Source organism: Dermacentor albipictus, chromosome 1 (genome assembly GCF_038994185.2).
Source record: "Dermacentor albipictus isolate Rhodes 1998 colony chromosome 1, USDA_Dalb.pri_finalv2, whole genome shotgun sequence".
NCBI classification, from domain to species: Eukaryota; Metazoa; Arthropoda; class Arachnida; order Ixodida; family Ixodidae; genus Dermacentor; species Dermacentor albipictus.
In genome coordinates this window covers 18,304,809-18,331,862 of record NC_091821.1, presented here as the reverse complement: position 1 = coordinate 18,331,862, position 27,054 = coordinate 18,304,809, and the positions used below count along the sequence as shown (strand labels likewise).

At 44.6% G+C, this 27,054-nt stretch overlaps 1 protein-coding gene across 1 annotated transcript; it reads left to right on the top strand.

Annotated features, from left to right (window-relative positions):
- The first annotated feature begins 13,763 nt into the window (after positions 1–13,763).
- Positions 13,764–15,864, top strand: LOC135909960 (uncharacterized). The gene is made up of 3 exons (XM_065441961.1): positions 13,764–14,285; positions 14,917–15,124; positions 15,473–15,864. Exons 1-3 carry the CDS (start codon positions 13,764–13,766, stop codon positions 15,862–15,864), a joined length of 1,122 nt encoding a protein of 373 aa, XP_065298033.1.
- The last annotated feature ends 11,190 nt before the right edge of the window (positions 15,865–27,054 follow it).

Genomic DNA, 27,054 nt, shown 5'->3' with positions numbered 1-27,054 from the left:
TAAGTACAAGTGAAGTAATTAATTGCAACCTCAATAAAAAGATGAACATCACGAGCCAAAACAAGACAACCACACTTCATCAGTACCAGTCCAAATGACGCGTTCTGCCAAACTGCGTAGCCATCACCCGGCATGTCCATAAACAGCCCGAGAGCGAAAGTAGTTCTACATCGAAGCTGTTTATGGCTAGCCTGCCGTGAAAAATTAATGTACGCGAGCAAAAACTCAGCGCCTTGCCTTTGTCGTCGTTTCAAGCACGTGCGTGCCTAGTTTCCGTCTGCTCTCCTGGGGCAGCAGATATACGTCACGCGTGTCTATTTTCGCCGGTAGGAGGTCCCGTTGAAATGTCACGTGTCTCATGTGCCTCCTCTCCGCCGGCTCCTCGGGGGCAGCCGATCTCTATTTACCTTCAGGGCTAGTTTTCTCTGGCTTCGCGAGATACCAGTAATCCACGCTCGAGCTCAATAATAAACCAAGCAAGCCAGAAGCTGCCGAGTAGCGTATTTCATTAAGCATGAGCTATCTGTCCAATATTGCGAGATTTGCTAACTTCTCTCCAAATTCGCTACATTTACAACCATAATTGTAGCTGAGCCAGGCATACTGAACCTGCTCTTGAACATTGACACAAAGAAAACGCCCGGCCCCGATAATATTTCCAATACGTTTCTAAAAAGATTTGCTGACCAACTGGCTCCGTTCTTACACAGGATTTTTACGGCGTCTCTTCAAGCAGCTGCATTACCTTCAGACTGGCTCGTCGCAAAAGTAATCCCAATTCACAAAGGTGGCAATAGGTTGCACATAGACACATACCGACCAATTTCTTTAACAAGCTGTTGTTGCAAATGAATGGAGCACATTATTAACAAATCCATTATTAGTTACTTGGAAAACAATAACCTGATATACCCTAAACAGCATGGCTTCACGAGGGGCCTTTGTACAGTGGCACAGCTATTGGAAATTTCGCATGACTTTGCAGAGATAATTATATCCGGATTACAAGGAGGAGACGCTATATTCGTCGATTTCTCCAAAGCCTTCGATCGCGTGCCTCACTGTGAACTGATCGAAAAACTTAAACTTATTGGAATTGCATCTAACACTGTTGCGGGGATAGCATCTTACCTCGCACTCAGATCACAATATGTGTCAGTAAACAATAATGAGTCAGAGAGCCTTGAAGTCTTTTCTGTTGTGCCACAGGGGTCCGTGCTGGGGCCATTGCTCTTTCTTGTGTATGTCAACGACATCCCATCATGTGTTGAGCCTAACGTAACCGTACGTCTTTTTGCAGATGATTGTGTTGTCTACACAACTGTTCGGTCTGTGGATGATCAAATTAAACTAAACACCTCACTAAACAGCATTGCCAATTGGTGTGATAGGTGGGGAATGAAGTTCAACATCAGTAAAACAGCATGCATCACTTTTACACATAAAAAGGTACCTAACATGTTCACTTACAACATAAGAGGCACGGCTATAATAATATCAGATACTGTAAAATATTTGTGTGTGACATTTACGAGCTCGCTCAAATGGGACACTCATATTGACATCACATGTGCAAAGGCATTTAAGCAGCTCAATTTCTTACGTCGGAAATTGGCAACAGCACCGTCCGATGTCAAATTAACTGCATACAACTCCCTCGTTCAGCCAATACTTGAGTATGCCAGCATTGTATGGTCCCCGCAGCAGTCTTACCTCATTGATAAACTTGAAAGAATACAGCGCATGGCACTCCGTTTCCTTTATTCCAGATACTTTCCGTACGACAGCGTCACTGCTTTACGTGAACAAGCACATATCCCGACTCTAATATCAGGATGGCGTATCGCTGCCTTGAAGTTTCTTTTCCTTCTTTATCACCGGCACATAAATATTGATAAAACAAAGTACATTAGGCCACCCTTCCAACATTCGGAAAGAACAAATCACCGTGGGTGCATCAGACAGTTTTCTGCGCGTTGCAACACATCTAAATATTCATTTTTTTCATCTGCAATTGAAGCCTGGAACCGTCTGCCGGAACCAATTGCACATGTTGACTCCATCGAAGTATTTGCAACCAAGATACGTGCACTTTTTTATGATTAGGTCTGTTTCTGATTATGCACTGCTTCGCAACAACGTTGTGTTGCGCATCTGTGTTTTGGCCGTTTCCCACCACATCTGAATTGTTCGTAGCTCTTACCACTTCCCTGTATTATATGCCTTGTACTAATTGCTTCAGTCTGTCGTTTTGTTTCCGTGTTATATCTTTGAATTGTAATAATTGGAGTGTTTCATTACTTTCTTCTGTTTTGACCAACAATGTTTCGTTGTTTTGATTGTGACTCACTCCTGTATGAGGCTGTAAAAGGCTTACAGTATTGCTAAATAAATAAAATAAAAAATTTAAAGGCCCCAGGCGACCTCCAATCGTGGTTGGCGACTTGGCTACTTTCTGGCTACGTATGGCGGTGGTACTTGGTATAAGCAGCGTCCAAATCGCCACTCCTTGCAACGTCTCCCTTGAAGCAACAACCCCACAAGTGGGATCTCGAAGGCCATGCCTTTGTGTTTTGCAAGCGGCGGAAGCAAATCCAGGAGCTGAAAACCTATCATAACCGCCATATGCCCAGTGGACCTGTTCGACTTGTCGTCCTGCGCTGTCCACAGCTGCGCGAGACGCTTCGTACGGAATGCTGATTGGTAAAATCGCCGCTTCGGGCACTGCGGCACTGTCAGGGACGGATAACTGAAGAGGCCGATTGAGTTTCTTTATTGGTGGCATGCATCAGCTGTTTCCGAGTAACAGGAATTAACTAATCTTAAAGGTTAAGCTTTTGCGTGCTGCGTTAAACATATGCAATAGGTGATGTCATAGTCCCACCCCAAGTTACTTCAAAAGCGAATCTCGAAGATCCTGCTTCTTGGCGCCAGAAGCGACTGCAACAAAAAACGCGTCATGGCACCATGACATTACAGGTGCCAATGTCTATGTGAGTTTCATAAATGTTCTTCCGACAGCATGACAGTGAGAGAAGAACATGTGATAACGTCATACAGTTTGCACGGGAACGTTTGGAGAGAAGTCATAGGGGTGCAAGGACGGTGTACAGCGTGTTTATTGTAGCGAAATGGCGACACCGCTTCGGCTATGAGAAAGCACGCTACTGCGAGGCGTAAGTTTCCCAGTAATGTCACCTAGTCATTACGGCAAGTTATGATAATCATATGTGATAAGGTTTGTTTTCTTCTGTTATTTTCGTTTACTCTCAGTCAAGCAGGCAGTACAGATCTTTTCGCCTGTTCTTCCATTTCGTGCCAAAAATTGATCATTTAAAACTTCTCGCACTATGACTACTTTTTTGGCTACCTAATAAAACGTTTGCCATAGTTGGCGACTTTTTTGCTACATTTCGGAAGTTTTGGGCTACTTTTTCTTCTGAAGATCTGGAAACTCTAGATTGGATTGGTCGTGCATAGATTTCGCTCTGGCTAAGAATGTGTCCAACGTTCTACTCGATTCGATCACTGTGTACCACAGGGACCACAAGGCCAACGTCACTAACGGCACGACTAAGAAATAATGACCCACCGATCAAGTCAGTGAATGACTTCATACATTTGTTCACAATTCTATGTCAACTCCGTTTCGTGTGCTAAACAGCTTCGTTGGCCGTCCACCGGCCTTCAAAGAATGGAATGGCTCAGGATTTTATGCCGTTCTTTTGTTCCAATCTGGCACACATTACTACCTTAAAACCTCAGAAATAATACTCTTGGCTCTGCTTTCAATATTATTTTTTACTTAGTGTTGACGAAGCTACACACTCCCCCGCTGCTGTGAGTTCGCCGAACACACTCGCCGAAGAGTGCGCTCTGCAGAAAATGTCACTAAGCGGTCTCGTGTGGCAACCTGTGAATGACACTTGCGGTAAAGTGCATGCGCTCAAAGTGCACTTAAGTTTGCCCGTGCGACAGGGGTATTAGGCTTCACTTAGAAGCAGGATCTTCTGTAGGCTACCACGTACGACCCCACCTTTTACTTTGTCGCATATACTTGTTTCCCGGGAAACTGCGACGTAAACAGCCACATTTTTCTAGACCTCCACGTATTCAACAAAAGACAACAGATGTTCGATGTAATGCTTTGTTAGAATCATTGTGTCATAATTTTCTTCATTAATACTTTTCACAAGAGATAGCTGGCAATGCACACTTCGGTTCTCTGCAATGCAGTGAAAGCGCGCTTCATCCTGCATGATATGATACATCAAGCTTGCGAAAGGGTGAACAATGGTGCATAGAGTTACTTTTACTACCATCGCAGCGGGAAAGGCAAACTAGTATCTTAATTTTTTACACCTATAATATCTACACCTTTCGCGAAGGAGTTTGAGCATTGGTATTATTGAAATCGTCGCACCTAATCCCGATTCGTCATTGCTCCTCGGCACAACGTCGCTGAAAGTACACGCCGCCTAATCAGATTCTTGTTGAATATGTGAAAATCCATGTGTGACAGACTATCACTGGCCATAGCTCCATAAAATGTTCGCGAGCGCTGACTACGAGAGTGGTGAAGTAGGCCACGCTTAACAGCATTCCAAAGAGCGCTTCTTTACGCAGTAAAGGTGATGAAAGTGTCGCAGAGCAGGAAAACTCCTTAAGTGGAGTGCCTTCCCGCGTCGCGGTGAGACTCGGGCCGGTAAATAACCCGTGTCAGCATTGAAGTTGCTTGACGCCCCTGACTTACTCAGCCACTCATACGATTAACGCGGTGTGCAGGCAAAAAAAAAAAAACCGCTCTATACGATGGATGGAAAGCTCGAACATGGGCAAAAGCATCAGTAACATCACCATCAGCGGCAACATAATTGCCAAAAATCTTGCGCTTTTTCATTGGAGCACATTGTCAATATAAGGACGGGCTCATTAAAGGTGTCCCTGATGGATTGCTTAAAACTAGCGTTGCACTGCAGATAGAGCTCTAATGAAGTGAGAAAAAAAAATTGGGAATAAATATACCACATTTCCAGTTCATTTCCAGTTCATTTCCATGAGCATGTTGCGTATCGTTATCGGCCTGTCAGCCCTTTGCAACTTCAACTAAATACTTTTTCGTCCAGTGTGGTGGTCTATCACAGACGTCACTCCTCCGCGACAACCCCAAATTACACCGGGCCGCGTGAGCCACACTTATCCTCATGGCTCAATTTCTGGCTCCTGTCGTCCCTCCCGGCTTTGTTCTTCCCGGTCGTCATTTCGCTCACTTGCTCTCCTCCGGGCTCTTTTTCGCGGCATCACGAAGCGATAATCGTTTTCCGCACCCGTTGATGACTTCCCAACCTGTGCTGCTTTTACACTGCCCTGTGCAGTTCTCGTTATCTGAGAATACAATTACAGCCGGAAGGTGGTGTGCGTGGATGGACCTCGCTGACGACACTGACATCACATTGCTGCAATGGTCGCAAGATTTCGGAGGAAATTGGGATGCATGGCGTAAGCCGGCACTGCACTGCACGTAGGCGGCCAGCCGATCCGCTCCAGAGTTTCCCTCTTTTTTTTTCGTTCCTTGTTTCCAATTGCTAAAGTACTGAGCCAGCCGCACGGAACGCTGTGGTATACCTACCAGGCTTTGGAAAGCCGGCCTTAATAGGCGGCCAGCTTTGGACGTCCCCTGAAAGAGAGGAATCGGTCGTGGTTTCGGTGTCCGGAGGCCATTTAGATAGGACTGCTATAGGCTCCTCTCGTTGTCGGTACAGGACCCATCGTCCAAACGTAAGAAACCATTAGTTAGATCCATTCTGATGCACGCGATTGCACGTGGGCATGAAAAGCGTGATAGCTTATATGCACGGTGGTGTAGTTGTGTAGCATGTGCTCATAAGCCATGAACATATATATATATATATATATATATATATATATATATATATATATATATATATATATATACAAAAGACCCTTTACTATTTTTCATGCTTCCCGGCAATTATAGCTTATGTGACCGTAACGTATACACTCGTTGCGAACGCATTGTACGAAAGCAAGCTTTCTCCGCAGAAATGCAGCCTCTCGCCTTGTTTGTTCTCTTATTGTTTCGCACTTTTAATATTTCAGTCTGAGAAGAGCTAATATAAATGTCATGCGCTGTCGGTGTGCTTTCCACTACGTTTGTTAGTGGGCTCTCGTTCTCACAATTCCGAGGAATAATTTTCTAAAGAACAAAGGCAATGTATGAGCAACTTTGGTAGTATAGGATTGGTTGGGTATGTGTGGTTCGGAATTTCAATCGAAATTCTTAATGGCTAAACGACATCCAGCGCTGGCGCGGGACGCCTGCGCTGGCGCCGGATTGTCTGCGACACGGGCTCCTTGACGCTTTCGCGTTAAAATGTGCAACTGCCACATAGCTGGGCAGAACCAAGGTAATGTTTGCCGTCGCGTGGAGATCCTTAGATTTTTAGATTAATTAGATTAGATTAATTATTCAACTTACGAAATATTAGTCAGATGAATAGTGTCGATCATAAAACAGTATTTCAACATGACAAACTACCGATACATTCTTCCGTTGCTCAATACATGCTATATAAAAGTGTTTTTCCGAGCCTGAAAGAAGCTCGCGGGTACATGCGGAGTGCCTCGAGTGGACAGTCGCACAGCTGGCCGCTCATTCGCATCATTTGAAAGGCTCAACTGCCATTGTGCTACTCACGCACAACGAACAACATTTAGATTTTATTTACAGGCAGTGGAGAAAATGTTAAATGGGACCCGGTGGGCGCTAGCGTGATCATGACAAAACCACCGTACCGATGCGGGTGGCAAACGATTTTAATAAGGGTACATTTCTAGCAAAACATCATGGTCCTTTCTCATGTTTCTTCAATTGTTAAAATACGTTAAATTTAGGGTAGAAGAATATCTTCACAAAATTAGGGAAGTGAATCCCAATGTGGTTCCTGAGGTGACGCTAGATTCTTTCCATGATGGCTGAAGGGGTTCTAGGACGTCCGTCGGCGGCTGAGCACCACTGGTGGAATTCATGATGAGCAGGCTTCACCACCATGTCACTTCCGACGCCATGTAGTCGCTGTCTACTTCAGGCGCTTTGAATCTATCTATCTATCTATCTATCTATCTATCTATCTATCTATCTATCTATCTATCTATCTATCTATCTATCTATCTATCTATCTATCTATCTATCTATCTATCTATCTATCTATCTATCTATCTATCTATCTATCTATCTATCAGTGGCGTAGCCAGAAATTTCGTTCGGGGGGGGCTGACTTTGCAGCTGGGCCTCCTCCTTAGAGAATTAGTCGCGGGGGATCTATATATATATATATATATATATATATATATATATATATATATATATATATATATATATATATATATATATATGTATATATATATATATATACATATATATATATAGCCATATATCTGTCATTCAACAACCGTGCTTACATTTTCGTACATATGCAAAGGCCTGGGGAAAATCTCAATGACACTGTCCTTTGTTAGAATGTATTCCGCAGGAGCAGCTGTCACCGCTTGCGCATTGCGAGTAATTGCTCCGAAATTATAGTCGCAACAGAGAGCACATATAAAAAGCAGGAGTTCTGCAAAATATACGAGGGCGAGTCAAATGAAAGTGAGCCAATGCGAATATATGACAAACGGGGTACTTTATTTAAAAGTAGTCACCATGAGTTTAGACACTTGTCCTACTAACGAGTCGCGTAATTCCCGTCTCATAAAACTCCTTGGGTTGCTGCCTCAAAAATCTGTAAATGAATATACGTTATCTTCCGACACGAATCTGGCCCCTTGAGCAGTTTTTTTCAAATTTTACCAAATGTGGAAGAAGCAAGGCAACAGGTCTGGGCTGCATGAGGGATGTTGCAGCGTTTCCCACTTGAACTTTGCCAGTTTTGTATTAACCACATCAGCGACGTGGGAACGGGCAATGTCGTGAAGCAAGATGTCCCCAATGCTAAAATTTCCACGTCGTTTGTTCTTGATTGCGACACGCAGCCGATCCGACCTTTCACAATATCTGAAACGATTTAGAATCTCTCCAGATTTAGAAAATTCGATCAATAATGGCCCCTAACGATCTAAAAAGAAGTCAACACTTTTCCGGCAGAAATGACGGCCTTTGTTTTCCTTGGGAGTGGTGAATTCAAATGTTTCCACTGTAAGCTTTGCCGTAGTGTTTCAGGCTAGTAGTAGCGGCACCACGAGTCATCCCCGTTCACAATTGCAGACAAAAGGTCGTCGCCCTCATCTGGGGTTCTTTGACGTGCACCTAAATCTAAGTACACGGGTGTTTTCGCATTTCGCCTTCATCGAAATGCAGCCGCCGTGACCGAGATTCGATCCCGCGACCTCTTGCTCAGCAGCCCAACACCATAGCCTCTGAGCAATCACGGCCTTTTCAATTGTGTTAGGGGTGATTCCACGGTGGCTTTGGCCCGGCCATGGATCGTCTTTGTAACTGTCATGTCCTTCTTTGAACAGTTTGCTACACCGCTTCACAGTGGCCAATGAAACGCAATGTTCAATGCATACGGCAGCCATACGGCGAATAATTTCTTTTTGGGAAACATCTTCATTTGTCAAAAACCTCACGACACCAAGCTGTTCAACTTTTGAAGTGTCCATTATGTCACGCAACCATGTTCAACCCAGTCTATGAGAGCATTAAAGAACATTTAACCTCACCTCTGCATGTCACTTGTAAATGAGATGCGTATTTGCTACGCGCATGCCTCGAAAATAATGAACCGAACCATTAGTGCGCGGTGCGGGTTGTCTCACTTTCATTTGACTCGCCTTCCTACATTAGAAATGCGAAGATACCATGGAATATACAAATGTGAAGATACAGCTTGATACAGGGCAAAAAATTGTCACTGGAAACAAAGTTCACTGCGCATATACACAAAACCTCGCAACAAGATGTTTAAAAATACGTATAAGTCTCCAATAAATCTACGTACCTAAGAAAAAGTCACTATATATAATGCATCAAACAAGGCAAATAAACAGGTTGCGCAACCACAGATTCACAGATCACAGCACCCACCCCCCTCCCTCCACTCCCAAAATGTATCGCGTGCGACGGAAGGCGGCGCGCTTCCTCCCCGCTTTTCTCCCTTGCGCACACAAGACTGAGCCCGCGGGTTGCGAGAACAAAAAAAAAAAAGAACGAAAAATGAGAAACAGGCTCAATGTATCCTCGCGAATAAAAGTCTAGGTAGAAAAATAAATAATAACTTAGTTAAATGGTGGCTTTATAGGGTCTTGACATGGATGCTTTGGCGCAGGTGAAAAAAAAAATGTTCATATTTTTTTTTCTCTGACCTGACGGCACAAGTTAACCACCACAACGCTTTGTCTCATCAGACCTCGCTGCGTGCTTTGTCAACTTGTCTGATAGTATGTTGATTTGGCTTGTCTCGTTGTATGGCCCGATGTACGACTTTAGAAAAGTCGATGCAGCTTTGGCGTCAAATGTTTGCAACAGCATTAAACCCACAAAGTTCTGGAATTGAAAATCTAAAGCACGACTATGGAAATGTCAATGCACGTTTCGCATCAAAATGTTATGAGAATACTTCATACCCACAAAGTTTCAGAATTGAAATCCAAGCGCTCCGTAGATTCCGCGTCCTCCGCGAGATGCCGAGACGAGCCCGCTCGCCATCAAAACGCCCTTGAAATTTTGTGCTCGGTGGGGCTCCTTGCGTTACGATATGCGACTCCCGACTCATGGGCGTTTCCGCGAAATCCAGCCTGATTTCGCAATGTTTGCGCTAAAATGTCTTTTTGAGCGTGAATAAAGGATATTCTAGACGAAATCGAGCATGATTTCCGGCGCCGGGTGTTGTTTTGGTCGGTGGCGCATGACAGCACGAAAAAATTTCGGGGGGGGCTGAAGCCCCATAAGCCCCCCCCTGGCTACGCCCCTGCTATCTATCTATCTATCTATCTATCTATCTATCTATCTATCTATCTATCTATCTATCTATCTATCTATCTATCTATCTATCTATCTATCTATCTATCTATCTATCTATCTATCTATCTATCTATCTATCTATCTATCTATCTATCTATCTGTCTGTCTGTCTGTCTGTCTGTCTGTCTGTCTGTCTGTCTGTCTATCTATCTATCTATCTATCTATCTATCTATCTATCTATCTATCTATCTATCTATCTATCTATCTATCTATCTATCTATCTATCTATCTATCTATCTATCTATCTATCTATCTATCTATCTGTCTATCTATCTATCTATCTATCAATCTAGGAGAGCGAATTAGAAGATATTTGCCTCTTTTTTGCCAAATTAGGTGTGTAAATGCGAAGTGGACACATTCATTCCCAACGGTGGACCTTTCGTGGACCAGCCCGGCCTTATGTGCCCGCAGCTCCGCGGCACGGCGCTGCTCTCAGATGTTGACGTCAGCTGTTTGCTTCACACTTCCATGGTGTGCGAGTAACGAAGTTTGATTCGTTTTTTATGGAGCAATGGGCGTATGCACATCGAAATCAACAAAGAAATGCAGCCCACATATGGGGAAAGGGGTCTCGCTTCGAGAAGTGTGAGGTGATGGTGTTGTGGTTTCGCGAAAGGCCGTGAAGACTTGCATCACAATGAGCGTTCGAGGAGGCCACGTGCGTCGCTGACTGACGACAGGGGCCTCTCAAATTTAGTGCTGCGATGGGACAAATGGTCCAAACATTCTTTATGATCCTAAGAAAACTTGGCGAACTCTAAAGGACCTATTACGGCACACAAAAAATAGCATTCCCCAGGAACTTACGTACGGTGGTAGAGTGCTAAGTGGCAAATCCCTCGCGGAAGTATTCAATCAGCAGTTCTTGTGCTTTGGCTCCTTTGACTCAGAAGTTAGCAACAACTTTAAGGACAATATTAACACCAGTTTGCAAAATACTATGTATCTTCGTCCTGTTACACCTACAGAAATAGCACACATTATTAGCAATTTAAAGAACAGCTCATCTTGTGGTTATGACGGTATTAGAATAGCACCAATTAAAGTAGTGGCGGATTTATTATGCAGTGTTCTTTGTGACATAACAAATATTGTGTTTTCTACAGGCACATTTCCGGATAACATGAAAATTGCTAGGATCGTCGTCTTGCATAAAGGTGGCGCAACTGATTGCATCACTAATTACCGGCCGATATCAATACTTCCAGTTTTTTACAAAATTATTGAAAAAGCCTTAAATTCTAGAATAGCTGGACACATGCAAAAGCATAACCTTATATCCCCGAATCAGTATGGCTTTCAAAGGGGTAAATCCACTGAATCTGCGTTACTTGAAATACGTGATAAAATTGTTACCAATATAGAAAACCAACAATACACAATAGGCTTATTTTTAGACTTTAATAAAGCATATGATTCAATTAAAGATGACATACTTTTTTCTAAATTACCCTTTTATGGAATTAGAGGCATTGCTTTAGACTTACTGCGTAGCTATCTATCACACCGCTCCCAATTTGTGGAAATCAACAGCATAAAATCAGATTTAGCAGACATTAGGTACGGCGTCCCGCAGGGTTCTATTATAGGTCCTACAATTTTCCTTCTTTATATCAATGATATCGTGGCAATACCAGGAACACCCGATATTGTATTATATGCCGACGATACAAACGTTTTTTTTCTTCTCTGATAACATCTCTACTCTAATTCCTCTTATTAACAACTGGTTAAATTCCCTTTCAGTGTGGCTATCGGCTAATCAGTTGAGCCTAAATGTTAAAAAAACAAGGTATATTCTTTTTACTCCTATTAACAAACCAGTTAAGCTCGCATCTTCTTTAATATTTCAATCGCAACCACTTGAAAGGGTTTCCCAGTACAAGTTCTTGGGTGTACTCTTCCATGAAAATCTACGGTGGACCCATCAGGTAAGTTATATTAAACGTAGCATAGCACAATTGATTGGTATGCTCAATAAGCATCGCACGCTGTTACCTTTAAAACTTAAACGTCAGTTATACTTTTCTACTATCCATTCTAGACTCCACTATTGTCTACTTATCTGGGGCGTCACTTCTAAGGCTAACTTGGAAACTCTATTCCGAATGCAGAAGAAGTGTGTTCGTATTATTAATAACCTATCGATGTACGAACATACCTCTGAGTACTTTCACCAGGACAGTATTTTGAGTGTCGCTAGTCTATATAAACAAAAGTTACCCGAAAAAGCTTTTTTAGAATTCATAAGTAATCGTGAGAACTTTTTTTCTATATATACTAATACCACAACTAACTACACCTGAAGAGCTAGGAACGTTATTAAGGTAAAAACTAGAACAAACTACGGCAATCAGCTTTTACAGTGGCAGATTCCTAATTTACTTAATGATGAGCATGCTTTATTTGATATCATGCAAGATTCCTCAACCATTTCAATATTCAGAAAGAAATCAAAACTGTATTTTTCCAACAAATAACATCTGTTTTTTGTAATTTATTTCCTGTTTTTTCGACTGATATACAATTTCATGAGTTGCAAGACTTTGTTTCCATGTGGCCTTTTGGCCTTCCTGTATCTTTCTGTACGCACTTTATTTCTTCATTTTCATTATTTATACTTATTGTGTTGCGATGATTTCTTGTATGTATAATTGTATCATTCCTATATATAAGTATGTATATGTGTGTATTATGTGTATATATGTATATATTTTTTGCACTGTTGTCTGCTGTGCTCGTGGCGCCAGGGGCCTAGTCAGGCGTGTATAGTCTCACCTTTTGCTCCGGCGCCATGACAATCTTGTATTGTCAAAATTGCAATAAACTTCAAACTTCAAACAGGTGTGGGGACTTTGTGGGAAAATAGCGCAATGTACGTAGAATGGTACGTATATTTGTAATTACGTATATGTAGCTTATTTTCGCTAGTCAAAATAGGAGAAAATACTTTCTGAGTCGTCGTCGTGTCCATCTATCTATCTTCTTACGCCTGCCCAGTGGCCCAAGCCGTTTGGGCCGCTAGGTATGGGCTCGTGGTCGCGATTCCGTCGTGGTCATTGCGTCTCCGTCATTCCAGCTTTCTTTCCTAATATCATCATACCGTCGTCGTCAAGCAGTCGCCATGCATTTGTTGTCATACCTTCGCCGTGAGGCGTCGTTCCATCATCATCATCACTGCAGCTTTGCCATTCGACTCTCGTCATGCCGTCATCGTCGCGCCATTGTCGCCATACGGTCTTCATCTTGCAGTTGTCATTGTCGTCATACACTCGTCCTCATCCCATTGTGCCTCATACCATTGTCATGCCATCACCATCATTGCCTCGTCATAATAAAATCGTCGTCATGTATTCGTTGTCATACCATCGTCGTGATGCCTTCGTACTCGTTCCATTGTCGTAATTCTAAATTCGTCATCCGACTGTCGTCATGCCACCGTCCTCACTACGTCGTCACCAGACAGTAGACAGTTTTAGTTACACGTACGTAGAGACTTCACGTACGCAAACGTGAAAATCCTACGTACTTTACGTGCACGCTCTCTGAAACGCTTTTAGCTACACGTACGTGACGCGCGACAAGAGGGACCACGTAGCTCCATCTATCGGGAAGTACGAACACTGCGGCAGCAAATTCAATCCAAGATGAGTATTTCAGCCAAGCCAGTGTTGTCATGGTGTTGTGCATTGATGCGTGCCGATCATTGTTTCAGCAATGTCTGGAAGTGTGTTGTGCAAGCCTTACCTGCTGTCAACGTTGTCCTGGAATGAAATAGATGACCTGTTGATGACAAAAACGCAGCGAGAGCTTCTGAATGGTTCGTTGGACGACTTGGAGTACCACTTCAGGCACGAGAGAACGTCGGAGTTGCTTTGCTATCGGTCGCAGCGCGGGCTGCTCGACATTGACAACATAGAGCCCTCACTGTTCAGGCAGGAAGTTAGATTTGAGAAAGATTTAAATAACTTGTTTCGTGCTCTTAAACTGCCGGAGACCGTGAAGAGTGCTCAAAATGTGACTGTGCCCGGTCGAGAGGCGTTGTGTATTACGCTTCGACGCCTTGCCTACCCAAACAGGTGGTGTGATCTCGAAACTATATTCGGCAGGCATTCATCAGTGATGTCGAGTGTGGCGTCTGAAGTTATTTTCTACATCGTAAACGAGTTTCGTCATCTGCTTGAAGACTGCAACAACCATGACTGGCTGTGTCCTGCCACCCTTGGAGAGTTTGCAAATGTAAGTTGACTGTTTATTTTTTTTCCAGCCTCGTGCTGGTACTGAACAGAAAAAAGAACAGATGTTTTTGCTGTCTGTTTACACAACGTCATTTTTTGTTGTCCCTGTATGGTACTGTGCCTTGTATTCACTGTTATTTCAGCTTTTCTGTTTTATTGAGGACTAAAGTTCCAGTGGTAGATGGGAATAAGAAAGTTAGAAATTCACAAGCCGTCGACATGTGCCGGTATAAAATACAGAAGACAATAGCCATAACAAGCGGGAGCATTGCGATTACTGGAACTACTCATATTCGCACATAAGACATCTATAAAGCAGTTATATCTGTCACACGCAATCAACATACTGTCCGAAAAATTATTTTGACACAGAAATCTTAGTTTCTTCAGTTTAGGCCGAATGGCACATCACCTCAGCAAGTTTCGCATAACATAGCCATGTAGACTACATTACAAGTGATCAGTGCAGGTTGTGTATTTCAAGCTACAAGATTTCACTTAAGTACGTATACATTATGGGCGATATAATCTACGACAGAGGGTTCTATGTAAGAAAGGTTATTGAAAGAGCAGATACCATTTTACGCTTAACTACAGCCTGAGGTTTGATCACATTTAATTTTGTCTTGCAGGCCATCCGGAACCGTGGTGCAGCGGTGACAAACTGCTGGTCATTTATCGACGGCACGGCACGCCCCATATGCCGACCCAAAAGGAACCAACGCGATTATTTTTCGGGCCATAAGCGGATGCACATGCTCAAGTACCAGTCGGTGATGTGTCCCAATGGCACTGTGTGCCAACTTGACGGCCCTTATCCTGGAAGGCGGCATGATGCAGGTAGGTTGCCCTATGTCTTGTGTGAAAGAACTTTGCATTGATATTTTTAAGAGACAGTCAGGTACCTGGAATGGCTTGTCTCTTTCATAAATATATGTTCAGGAAGGTAAGTATAGGCAAAAATTGCTTTGGTGCCAACCTGAGCCTTGTTCTCCTCCCTTTTCACTTTGATATGTTTGAAATAGTTTTCCGCATATGTTCACACTTGCTATTACATAGCTTTCTTGACCCCTTCAGGAAATAGTTGGTGAGGCAAATGTTTACTTAAAGTACTAATTTTAACATGACCGATGTTGTCTCATTTTGTTAGTCAATTGAATTCCTTTTCTGTTGTTGTTGTTGTTGCAGGGATACTCCAGAGCAGTGGCCTTTATGCGAAACTGGAAAAGGTGGTGGGTCCCCACCAGTTCGTCATATACGGCGATCCTGCGTACCCACTGAAGCCACTCTTAATGAAGCGCTATGGCGGCTCTTCGCTGACGACAACGCAGTTGGAATTCAACACTAGCATGAGTCGTGTTCGCCAGGCTGTTGAATGCGGATTCGGGAAGGTCATCAGTGAATTTGCGTTTCTGGGTTTAAAAAAAAATCAGAAATTGCTGCGACAAGAAGTCGCTCACATGTACAAAGCAGCCACTATTCTGACTAACTGTCACACGTGTTTGTACGGCAGCCAGGTGTCTCAGTACTTTGAACTACATCCACCCAGTCTAAATAAGTACCTGAGGCCCCATCACTGAAGTACTGTCTCATACATAAGGCATTATGCTTTCCAGATTGCCTTTACCCTTGTAGAAGTGATTGTTCGTAAGAAATTGCTGCGAAGAGAAGTCGCTCACATGTACAAAGCAGCCACTATTCTGACTGTCACACGTGTTTGTACGGCAGCCAGGTGTCTCAGTACTTTGAACTACATCCACCCAGTCTAAATGAGTACCTGAGGCCACATCACTGAAGTACTGTCTCAAACATAAGGCATTATGCTTTCCAGATTGCCTTTACCCTTGTCGAAGTGACTGTTCGTAAGAAATTGCTGCGACAAGAAGTCGCTCACATGTACAAAGCAGCCACTATTCTAACTGTCACACGTGTTTGTATGGCAGCCAGGTGTCTCAGTACTTTGAACTACATCCACCTAGTCTAAATGAGTACCTGAGGCCACACCACTGAAGTACTGTCTCAAACATAGAGCATTATGCTTTCCAGATTGCCTTTACCCTTGTAGAAGTGATTGTTCGTAAGAAATTGCTGCGAAGAGAAGTCGCTCACATGTACAAAGCAGCCACTATTCTGACTGTCACACGTGTTTGTACGGCAGCCAGGTGTCTCAGTACTTTGAACTACATCCACCCAGTCTAAATGAGTACCTGAGGCCACATCACTGAAGTATTGTCTCAAACATAAGGCATTATGCTTTCCAGATTGCCTTTACCCTTGTCGAAGTGACTGTTCGTAAGAAATTGCTGCGACAAGAAGTCGCTCACATGTACAAAGCAGCCACTATTCTAACTGTCACACGTGTTTGTATGGCAGCCAGGTGTCTCAGTACTTTGAACTACATCCACCTAGTCTAAATGAGTACCTGAGGCCACACCACTGAAGTACTGTCTCAAACATAGAGCATTATGCTTTCCAGATAGCCTTTACCCTTGTAGAAGTGATTGTTCGTAATAGCTGTCATGTTTTTATATGTTTAGTGCCTAACTGGACACATGTCTGAAGCACAATGCTTTCAACGTTGCGTTGGTGCCAGCTTTCTTTTTCTGTTCTGTGGAGTCTCACTGTCAACGACACTATTTTGTGTGGCTGCTGTAATAAAGTTGAGTTACAAAATGTGTGCAATTTTGAGATGAGTTTGTCACTCTTATTGCAATTGCAATGCCGAAATCTACAGTGTTTTATTTGTTGTTTCTTACAACATCTTCCAGTGTGCTAATTTTGTTCAAAATGCTTTCCATGATGCTCACAAAGCTTTGCTGCTGAGCTGTAAACATGCGGCGCTCTTCAGCCCTTTCGCGCCTTTCCTCAGCACGTTCTTCTGCCCTCTGACGCCTTTCCTCAGCACGCTCTTCTGATCGTATGCGTCTTTCCTCCGCCTTGTCAAAGGCGTTTTGATTCATTTCTTGCTCTTTCAACTCCATTTCCCTAAGAGATTTCTCCTTTTCCCAGGCATGGCGCTTTTCCTCCAGTGCGATGCGCCTCGATTCGATGACATAGTCTTTCTGCTTCATAAACTGATCATGCTTCATCCTTTTTTCCATGAAGTCGTAGTCAGCTTGGTCAAGCCCTCCAGCCTGATTTCTTTTTCCTGTAAGATACGGCAGTGTACGAGAATGCACCCTTAGTAAAAATACACCAGTGTGACAACACATCCTTAAGAGTGATTTTGTGCAAACAAATTTTTTGGGGTAACTCATACACACACAAGATACCATTCTTTCTTTTCTGTACCTTTTCCGTACCGACTGGCATGGCACCACAGATGAGAGCACTGCATTAATTTGGGACACATTTATTCATACAGACTAAGGTGCCCACACAAACATCACAAGCTGCTTTGTAAGTCCTCGAATATGATAAGGAACAAATAACGGATGGTCTTGAGTGCAGAATCGAATTGGCATACTATAATAGGCATCAACGTAATAATTTATTCAGGAGCATGAGGGTTTTTTGCAGAAACATATATGAGATCCTCCTATATGTGCCAAAGGTATAATTGTTGAGGTGTAGGCCGAAACACTTTAACATGCCTGCTTGGATGAACCATTCAATATATATTTGATAGCAGTTCTCTTGTCAACGGCACATTGTGTCAGTTCTTGTCATTACTAGCATTCGCTGTTGTCAACATGCACGCATGTGGAAATGAAAAGCCCAAAATTTTCAGCGGCTGATAAATGCAACTAAATTGAGAAAGTATTGTTACCGCGGCCACGCGTGGACTCACTCCTAGGAGGCTGTGGCTGATCCACGTTTCCTTCGGCACCCTGACGTGCATTCGTTGGTGGGCTGCTGATGCTTGCCGGTGAAGGCACTTGACTGCACTCTGTGCTACAACTGGGGCTGAACACAGTCGGTGCATCGTCCATGTCGAGTTCAGGTGGAGAGTATGATTCCTCGATGCCTCCATCGTCATTGCATCCGCTCACAATCTGTGACAAGAGCTGCGTCACTGTATTTCCGCCAGCGCCTGAAATTGTACCAAAAGAGACCATAAAACTAGACCCAGCTGTATCGGCTGCACAGAGGACTAGAGGAAGAAATTGAGAACCTGCACAGGCGTTGTCCGACAATGCGTAGGCATTCATGCGAAGTTCAAGGACCAACCCGCCAATTTTTGGTACGTGCACCTTTCAAACTTCTTGGTTGTTTTCCCACGTCAAGGGACACTTTCAGACTTTCCAGTTGGCCCCGCTGAAATATTTTAAGTGACCCACACTTTTCAAATCTAAGCCCCAATTGATCAAATTGCCCCCAATTGATCAAATTGCCCCAATTAATCAAATTGCCCACCACTTCAAGGCGCTGAAAGCTGGGAGTTTGAGTCCCGGTACATTATGTGGTGGGCGCTGGAATTGTTATTCACGATATACAGCTTTTGGTTCCCCATACCTATTTATGGAGACCTACGCATTCACGTTAGTAACGCGTTATGTGAAGAGCAGGATTTGACTAATTTTTGTTTTCCGAGTACTCGCTAAATAACGCTTCCCCATTTAAAGTGGAAGACGAGATCCGAGATGCTTACATTCTGCTGTGTCGTCGAGGCCCGCTGCGTGTGCCTCCGCAGCGGCGTCTCTCGCATGGGCCGCTGAACTTCTACCCATGGTTGTGTTTCGCCTGCCAGAGCCCAGCGGTGCCTTCTTAAAGATTCTTATTTTATAGCCGTTCTCTTTCGCGATTGTCAAAATTTCTTCGAGTAACTGGTCTTGTTCGGAGTACTCCTCCTCGGTTCCGGACCTAGGAGGTGGCACCAAAGAAATGTTTGTACTGACCACTCTATCTTGCGCTATGTGTTGTGCGCTCAATGGAAACCACGAAGTGACTTACCTGCGGAGGTTTCTAGGGTCTCGGTCAGCATGTTGCGCGAGCAGCAGGTCCGTCCGGTCGCGAACAGTGCGGGCGCTGAACACTTTTTGTTTAGACTCCGTCAAGCGGACAGTGATCTCTGCCCACCGCACTGTGTGCCTCATGTTCTCCTCGAAAGGGTTACATTCCCTCACGTCGCGTAGCAGGTCTAAATCATCGCTTTTCGAAAATCGAAGGCGCGGAGCTGCTCCAGCCATCCTGTCGCCGTGTTCCGATGCAAGCCGTCCGCGCGCGCGACCCGCTATCTTGTTTGCGATCTCGCGAAACTCCTGCGTGGAGCTCTCTACGTGCGCAAGAAACGCACGCAAAGAATTGAATCTCACGTACGTCCGTGAGAGGCGCGCGCGCCCTCTACGTTGTGCGCATGCGCACTGCTGACACGTAGAGGCTCTACGTACGCAAAGCCTCTACGTACGTGTAACAAACTGTCTAGTCGCTTTAGGGTATCCGTTGTCACGTGGCCGTCGCCATAGCGTTGTGGTCGTACCAAATTCGTCCTTCCAGCTTCGTTATCTCGTTGTCATCATACCGTTGTCATCACGCCAACATCGTAATACACTCGACGTCAATGGCGGATCCGGCCACTCATTTTAGGGGAGAGGGATGGCGTTTGTTCGATGTGAGAACAAGGGGAGGGGGGTCGTCTCTTTTTTGCTTTATGGCGTTACTGCTATCACACGACTCCCGTGATGATATAAATACTGTTATATTTTGTTAAAGGGGCCCCGAACCACCCCTCGGCCTTGCTGAAATAACATAGTCTGCGCGTGGCATACGCCGCTGTGAATATCAGCCAAGTTTCGCTGTCTTACACGGTGCGTGAAGCTCGGAAGCGAATCGCCAAGTCACCTTTCTCCGAAACGCTCTCTTTTCAATAAACGGTGCTGTCTTTACTCTCTTTTGAACGCTTCATTTCTTCATCGGACGCTTTATTTTGTCATTCCCTTCGACGGCTGCTATTGGCGGATAGCTGACATCAAGCTGCGCTCGGCTACATGGCGTAGATAACGCGGCCACCGCGGGGTGCTGCCACGATTTCACTGGCTAAGCGCACTGCGGTTCGTTGAGCACAACCGCGTTTGGCTTACATTTAGCGCGTCATGGGCACCAAAGGCGGATGTCTTGGCGTCTATGTTAACATCCAAACTGAAATTTGAACTGCGCGCCACGGTGACATATAAAAGGCGGAGCATTGTGGGCACGCCTCTCTGCGCCGTTGCCTTGGCAGTGCAAGGCATTGAAGAAGGAACGGGAACACAGTGGGGGCCGTTGTTTGATTGCCAATAACTCCGCTTCTGCTGAACGCCCTGAAGTACTTTATGAGCAAAGTGTTTCTGAAATACCATATTTTCACTTCTAAAGCCTTTCTCCACTTCCATAAAAAGGGGTACAGAGCCCCTTTAGCAGTCACCCCACTAATTCGTTCTATTCGGTTTTCCCGCTCAGATATCCCAATAATTTACTGCGCTAACTCTCTAAATCACCAATGTTGGTTCTCGAGGTATCACAGAAAAACCTAACACAGTGCAATTGTTAGAATGAGTGAGTACTCATCTTCGTACCTTAATAGATAGGATTTTAAACTGATAATAGCGCTCGGTGGAGTGCGAAATCATTACATAACAAACATGGTGGGTTGAATTTATGAAGATTATTTTATTTTTCACAAGAAATGGAGCCCATGGTTTGCCCCTCAAATAGTCCTTATTCTACATTTATGTAGTACATAATGCTGACCAGAAAAGTTACTCGTACATATGCGAATGTCAGTATAAATCCTGAAGACAAAACAAAGCACAGCAACATCGCTACCGCATGTAGAATTACACAATGCGTACACAGAATTAATCAAATCATGCCGGTTGTACGAAGGCTAGTGCACTCAACAAAACCATTGCAACATTTTTATGCAAAAAAGTTGCAAACGCCAGATACATTAAAAGTCTCAAATTCAAAGTAAACATTCAGCAAAATTTTAAACTGCGCGAGGAACACAGGACGTGAACAGAAACATACATGCACACACCATGCATACATGCACACACATTACATGCACACACATACATGCACAGACATTATATGGGCAAATTAGGACTCTCCCGATCTCTTAATGCACGCGTGGCCTTGCTATTTTTCGTCGATGAATCGTGCACGATGTCTTAGCGATTTCTTCTTGTTTTCCTTTTTTGTAGAACCTTATAAATTGCCTATCTTCCCAAAATAAAGCCAGCTGGAAGTCTGCGCATTGTGTGTGCTTCTGTGTTCCTGTTCACGTCCTGTCTTCCTAGCGCAGTTTAAAATTTTGCTGAGTCTATGAGCCGACTAGCACAACAACATGCCTTAGTTCGAAGTAAAGCATATAGCTGCGATATATTATTAGGGCATTCATCACTCTTTTGCACTCGCTATAGAAGCTAGAGAATCAAACTCGACCACAACACGAAAATAGTGATTATATCTCTCACTAACTACTACTCAGGAAGCGAAACGCCCATGTAATTATCGCTACGCCACCCCACTCTCCTGCAGCAATTCGACATATATCACGAATTTGTTTTAAGTTTAAAGAGCATACGAAGATCCCGAAAACAATACAATTATTCTTTGACGTACGCCCAAAAGATATTTTCATGTTCTTCTTCAAAACTGACAATAAGAGAAAGCACGCGAAAATACATGGGCTAAAATACAGCCTCTAAAATGTGAACGTGTCCATAGACTCCCATGCTTCAAATTTCGCCCGCAATTTGGAACGGGTTTTTCGGCCCTTATTAATTGTACCACTTGCGTGATACGTCGGGCTAGGCGCGCGGAGCCTATTTCCGTGAGCATATGTTGAAATATGGTTTGGGCGCGAAATACGAAAACACCCGTGTACTTAGATTTAGGTGCACGTTAAAGGACCCCAGGTTGTCAAAATTTCCGGAGCCCTCCACTACGGCATTTGTCATAATGAGAAAGTGGTTTTGGCACGCAAAACCCCATGTTAAAAAAAAAGAAATATGGCTTCTATGTTTACTTATTCGCGGAAAACGACGCTCTCCCATTGAAAACGGGAAACTTTTGCAGGGGCGGCCGCTAGAGGCGCTGTTCGGCGATGTTCCTAATTTGGGTGTCGTAGTCCAGCATCTTTTTTTTTTCTTTTTTTGTTTCCCCTAGGTAGGACATTAGGCAGTATAATAGCAAGAGCTTGATGGTGCAACCCACTGCCCCGTTCCAAAGGGGATGCTCATAACATCCATCCATCCATCCTAATTGCTGGTCATGCCCGTCACCCCAGGCACGCTGCTACTCTTCACCAACCATCATGGGTCATCCCGGACGAAAAAGTAGTCCGCGCAACTCCTAGAGGTGGCTCCGCAATACTGTCATCGCACTGAAGTCGTCCACTGACGCTCCCATCTAACAAAAACTTGCTTGATGTTCACGTCGACGGTGTTCCTTTGACGACGTTAATTAATACTGGAACCCAGCTGTCCATAATGAATACTAACTTCCGTCGTCGACTGAGGAAGGTCCTCGCACCTGCTACTACATGAGCCGTACGCGTCGCCGATGGCACCACTGTTGCTATCACTGGAATATGTACTCCCCGTATATGCATCCCCAGCCGTCACGTTCCAGTTCTATTTACAGTGCTGAAATAATTGTCCCCGTGACTTTATCCTCAGACTACACTTGCTTACGGCACATACCGCTCTAGTCGATTGTTCTGCCGGTACCCTTTGTCTCGAAGTTCCTCTTGTCCCGTGTGTTCGTGTCGATCTCCGAACAACTTTATTGCGACCGCCTTCGTCTGCTTGATGCCTCAAGCCTTGACTTTCATCGATTTGCGATCATCTTTCCCTGTGCCCGATGGTGATTATGTCGTCACACATCGTCGTCATGCGCTTTTAGTGCGCAATATCATTGTGCCCCATTTCTTCGTACCCGTTGCCCATAACCGCTCATGCCTCCCTGTCTTTAATTTTGGCCTGATAGAGCAAATTCTGCCCCAACGCGTATCGGTTGCCGCGCTGCATGCTATAACCCATGACCTCGTCGCGATTTTTCAGTAGACGTCTGCTCCGATTCATCAGGATGTCCACAGGATGCAATTTGCCTCGACGCCTCATTTAGTCCCATGATTGCTGCGGACCTATTGCCTGAACAAGTAGCAGCTCTATGCCGCCTTTTGGTTTCGTACTGCGACAACTTCCACCTCAACAATTGACACTTGGGTCAGACTTTACTTGTTATGCATCACACAAATACTGGTGATGCTAGTCCAATTCTTCGCCGGCTATATCAAGCTTCTGCATCAGAACGTAACACTGTTCAAGATGAAGTGAACAACATGCTTGCGAAATACATTGTTGAACCCTGATGGTCTATAGTGATTCAAAGTTATTCCATTCGGTCTATGTAACACCCATGCAACGTTCGAAGGCATGAGGGACTCTGCTTTAAGGATTGAAATGGTCAACATGCCTTGCTACCTAGACGACATTTTCGTATTTACCCCTAAATTTGAGACACTCCTTGAGCGCTTATGAGCTCTTCTTCAAGTATGCCGCAAGGCTGGGCTCCAACTGAATTCGTGGAAGTGTCACTTCGGTCGCCACCTGATTGCTGTGATGGGCCCCACCTTGTCGATGCTTCCGGTATTCAACCAGATACGGAGAAAATTCGTGTTCTCACGTATTTCCCATTCCTCAGTCTATAAAAAACGTTCGAAGTTTTGTAGGACTATGCTCTTACTTTCGATGGTTCGTGAAAGATTTCGCAGCGATTTCCCGACCACTTACTGATCTGAAGAAGAATGCGCGATTTACGTGGGGCTCCATTCAAACTGCCGGTTTTGCCAACCCTACCACCATTCTCACCACGCCACCTTTACTGGCCCACTTTGACCCTCCCTCTTCTATAGAGGTCAGTCCCGATGCCAGCGGTCATAAGATTGGAGCCTTCTTAGCCCAACGAAAGCATGGACAAGATCGTGTTATCGCCCACGCTAGCCGCCTCCTTACACCAGCGGAGCGCGACTGTTCAATTAGAGAGCGCAAATGTCTGGCTATGGTCTGCGCGGTTTCTAAATTCCGCCTGTATTTGCATGGCACGCACTTCTCGGCAATCACTGACCAACACCTACTCTGCTGGCTTTCGTCACTCAAGGGTCCTACTGTTCGGCCTGGTCCCTGGGTACAAGTCGGGCCGCCTACATTAAGACGCAGACTGTTTAGCACGCTATCCAGTGGACGAACCACCAGCCATGACTGAACCAGTACCGACGCTTGCATTTTCACCATCTCTAAAGTACTCCAAGTCGACGACGAGCAACGCAGTGATGTCACCTTGCGCACCACCATTGATCGCTTGGAATCTTCGCCTTTCGATTCGTTCCTTCCCTGGTTTGTCCTCTGGGATGGTGTATTATACCGCCACTACGTTAGGTCCGACGGTCCTGTCCTACTTTTCGTCATTCCTACGTAGCTCCAGTCAGCGGTTCTCCATGAACTTCATGACTTGCCAACCGCTGGCCACCTTGGCGTTTCCCCAACTTAATACAGGTTTCACCGATGGTAGTTGTGGCCAGGCCTTGCCCGCTCTATCCAGAAATATGGTGCGGTGTGTGATAAATGCCAGCGCCGAAAAACACCATCGACTCCCCCTGCTCGGTGCCTTCAACCACTCAACGCCCAGTCGGAGCCGTTCTTTCGCGTTGGCTTGAACAGAACTTGGCCCTTTCCCTCTATCAACGTCTGGCAACAAACGGATCGCTGTGGCGGCAGATTAAGCCGCGCGCTAAGCGATCACAAGGGTAATTCCAACAAACTGCGCCACAGAGGTCACCGATTTTCTCGTACACGATGTGATTTAGCAACATGGAGCTCCACGACAACTGCTAACTGACTGTGGCTGGATATTCCTTTAAAAAGTAATCACCGACATCCTGCATCACCGACATCCTCAATCCGGCCCAAGCTGACTACGTCTTACCATCCGCATAATAATGGTATCACGGAGCGTCTGAATCAAACCCTGACAGACAGGCTTGCGAAGTATGTCTCGTGAGACCATACTGTTTAGGGCCTTACTCTACCCACGTCACATTTGCATATAATTTTTCGCGCCTCGACACTGCCGGTTATTCCCCATTTTTTTCTGTTCGGCCGAGAACCAACATTGCCACTGGAGACGTTCCGTCCATCCGCCGCAACATAGGCCAGCGAATGTGGACCTAATGTCATCGCCAAGTCAGCGCAAACAAGCGAACACGCGCCGAGACGGTACTTCTGCCGCCAGGGATAATGCTACATGCAAATGGCGTGTTCCTTTTGAACGCACCTTCCTTTTGTTCCTTTTGCCCAGACGCAGAAGAGGAACTGCTCGTCAGTCGCAAGCTGTCGACCGAACTGGCCAGCGCTGCACTTGTTTTTTTACATATACTCTGTAAATAGTCCTTAGGGTTCAATACAACCCGCCGTGGTTGCTCAGTGGCTACGGTGTTGGGCTGCTGAGCACGAGGTCGCGGGATCGAATCCCGGCCACGGCAGCCGCATTTCGATGGGGGCGAAATGCGAAAACACCCGTGTGCTTAGATTTAGGTGCACGTTAAAGAACCCCAGGTGGTCGAAATTTCCGGAGTCCTCCACTACGGCGTGCCTCATAATCAGAAAGTGGTTTTGGCACGTAAAACCCCAAATATTATTATTATTATTATTAGGGTTCAATACATCCTTTGCGTAACAATGTATTCTCAGATCGACCATCGTCATAAATTGTCTGTTCCTCACTGTCGTACAAACTAACCTTTTCATTCTTTCATTTCTGAAACATGTAATAACCTGAACGACTTGGTCACCTCGATTGTTTCTATTATAAATGCCAGGGACTTTAAAGAAGCCCTAGAAGAGCATGCATAGTGATTTACATGCTCTTTGTATTTGTATTTGCGTCTGGAGTATTTCATTTACCCCACTCCCTGTTTTACCCCTCTACTGGCCCTGAAGGTATTTAACTAACTAAATAAATAAAGCTGAGTAATAAATGAATACATAAGCGTATAAACTCAGCCTTAACAGCTGTCGCACTGAACCAATTAGGGGACACGCTTTTCCACTTGAAACCGAGGTATGGAGTTTCGACAGTTCATTGACCTTCATGAGCCACAAGGGTGTTCCTGAACTTCTTGAAAACGCACTCAGCGTCTTTAGCACGTGTCAGATTATATGTTGCTTCACCTTTCTTGAGAGAAAAAAAGGAAAAAAACCGACAAGAAGCTAGCTGTATCGTTTCGAAAGTCTGGCATAGGCAGACATGTTGATTTCGTCATTAGTGCGTCTTTCTTTTTTTTTCATCCGACGTGCTAGATATGGTATAAGCAAAGTGCCAGACATCCGTCGCTACTTTTAGAATGTGTACGTAAACGTTGATTTAAGTTCAATGAGCTATATATTATAAAAGGCACCTTCCCAAGGCACATAAACACTTTCAGACGGTTCGAAATGCGAAGTTTTGTTCAGAAGCTTTCTGTCATTGTTCCATTAAGCGGGTTTAAGATATGTTCTAGATAAGTGCTTCTAAAGCACATTTATTTTGCGTTTTTAAGCATGAAATGTTTTTAGCTCCCGTGGTCGGCGACCTTCAAGTCACCTTGAGCAAAGGGAGAGCCGTTATCTGGGCACTCAAACGAGAACATCCGGACAATCAGAGCAAACCTAAGAAAACGTGGTCTCTGGCCCCTAACCTTTCGTGCACGACCACCTTTCATACGCTAGTTAGTGCCCAGACAAGTTACAAAAAATATTGCTTCAGCGTTGTTCCCAATGTTTGTTGCCAATATCACTCAAGCAGTA

Bases quoted from the DNA above. Each gene is read 5' to 3' on its own strand.
- LOC135909960 (XM_065441961.1), top strand. From the start codon at position 13,764: ATGTCTGGAAGTGTGTTGTGCAAGCCTTACCTGCTGTCAACGTTGTCC. The intron at 14,286-14,916 runs GTAAGTTGACTG...TTTGTCTTGCAG, and splicing joins CCCTTGGAGAGTTTGCAAAT to GCCATCCGGAACCGTGGTGC. The intron at 15,125-15,472 runs GTAGGTTGCCCT...TTGTTGTTGCAG, and splicing joins TGGAAGGCGGCATGATGCAG to GGATACTCCAGAGCAGTGGC.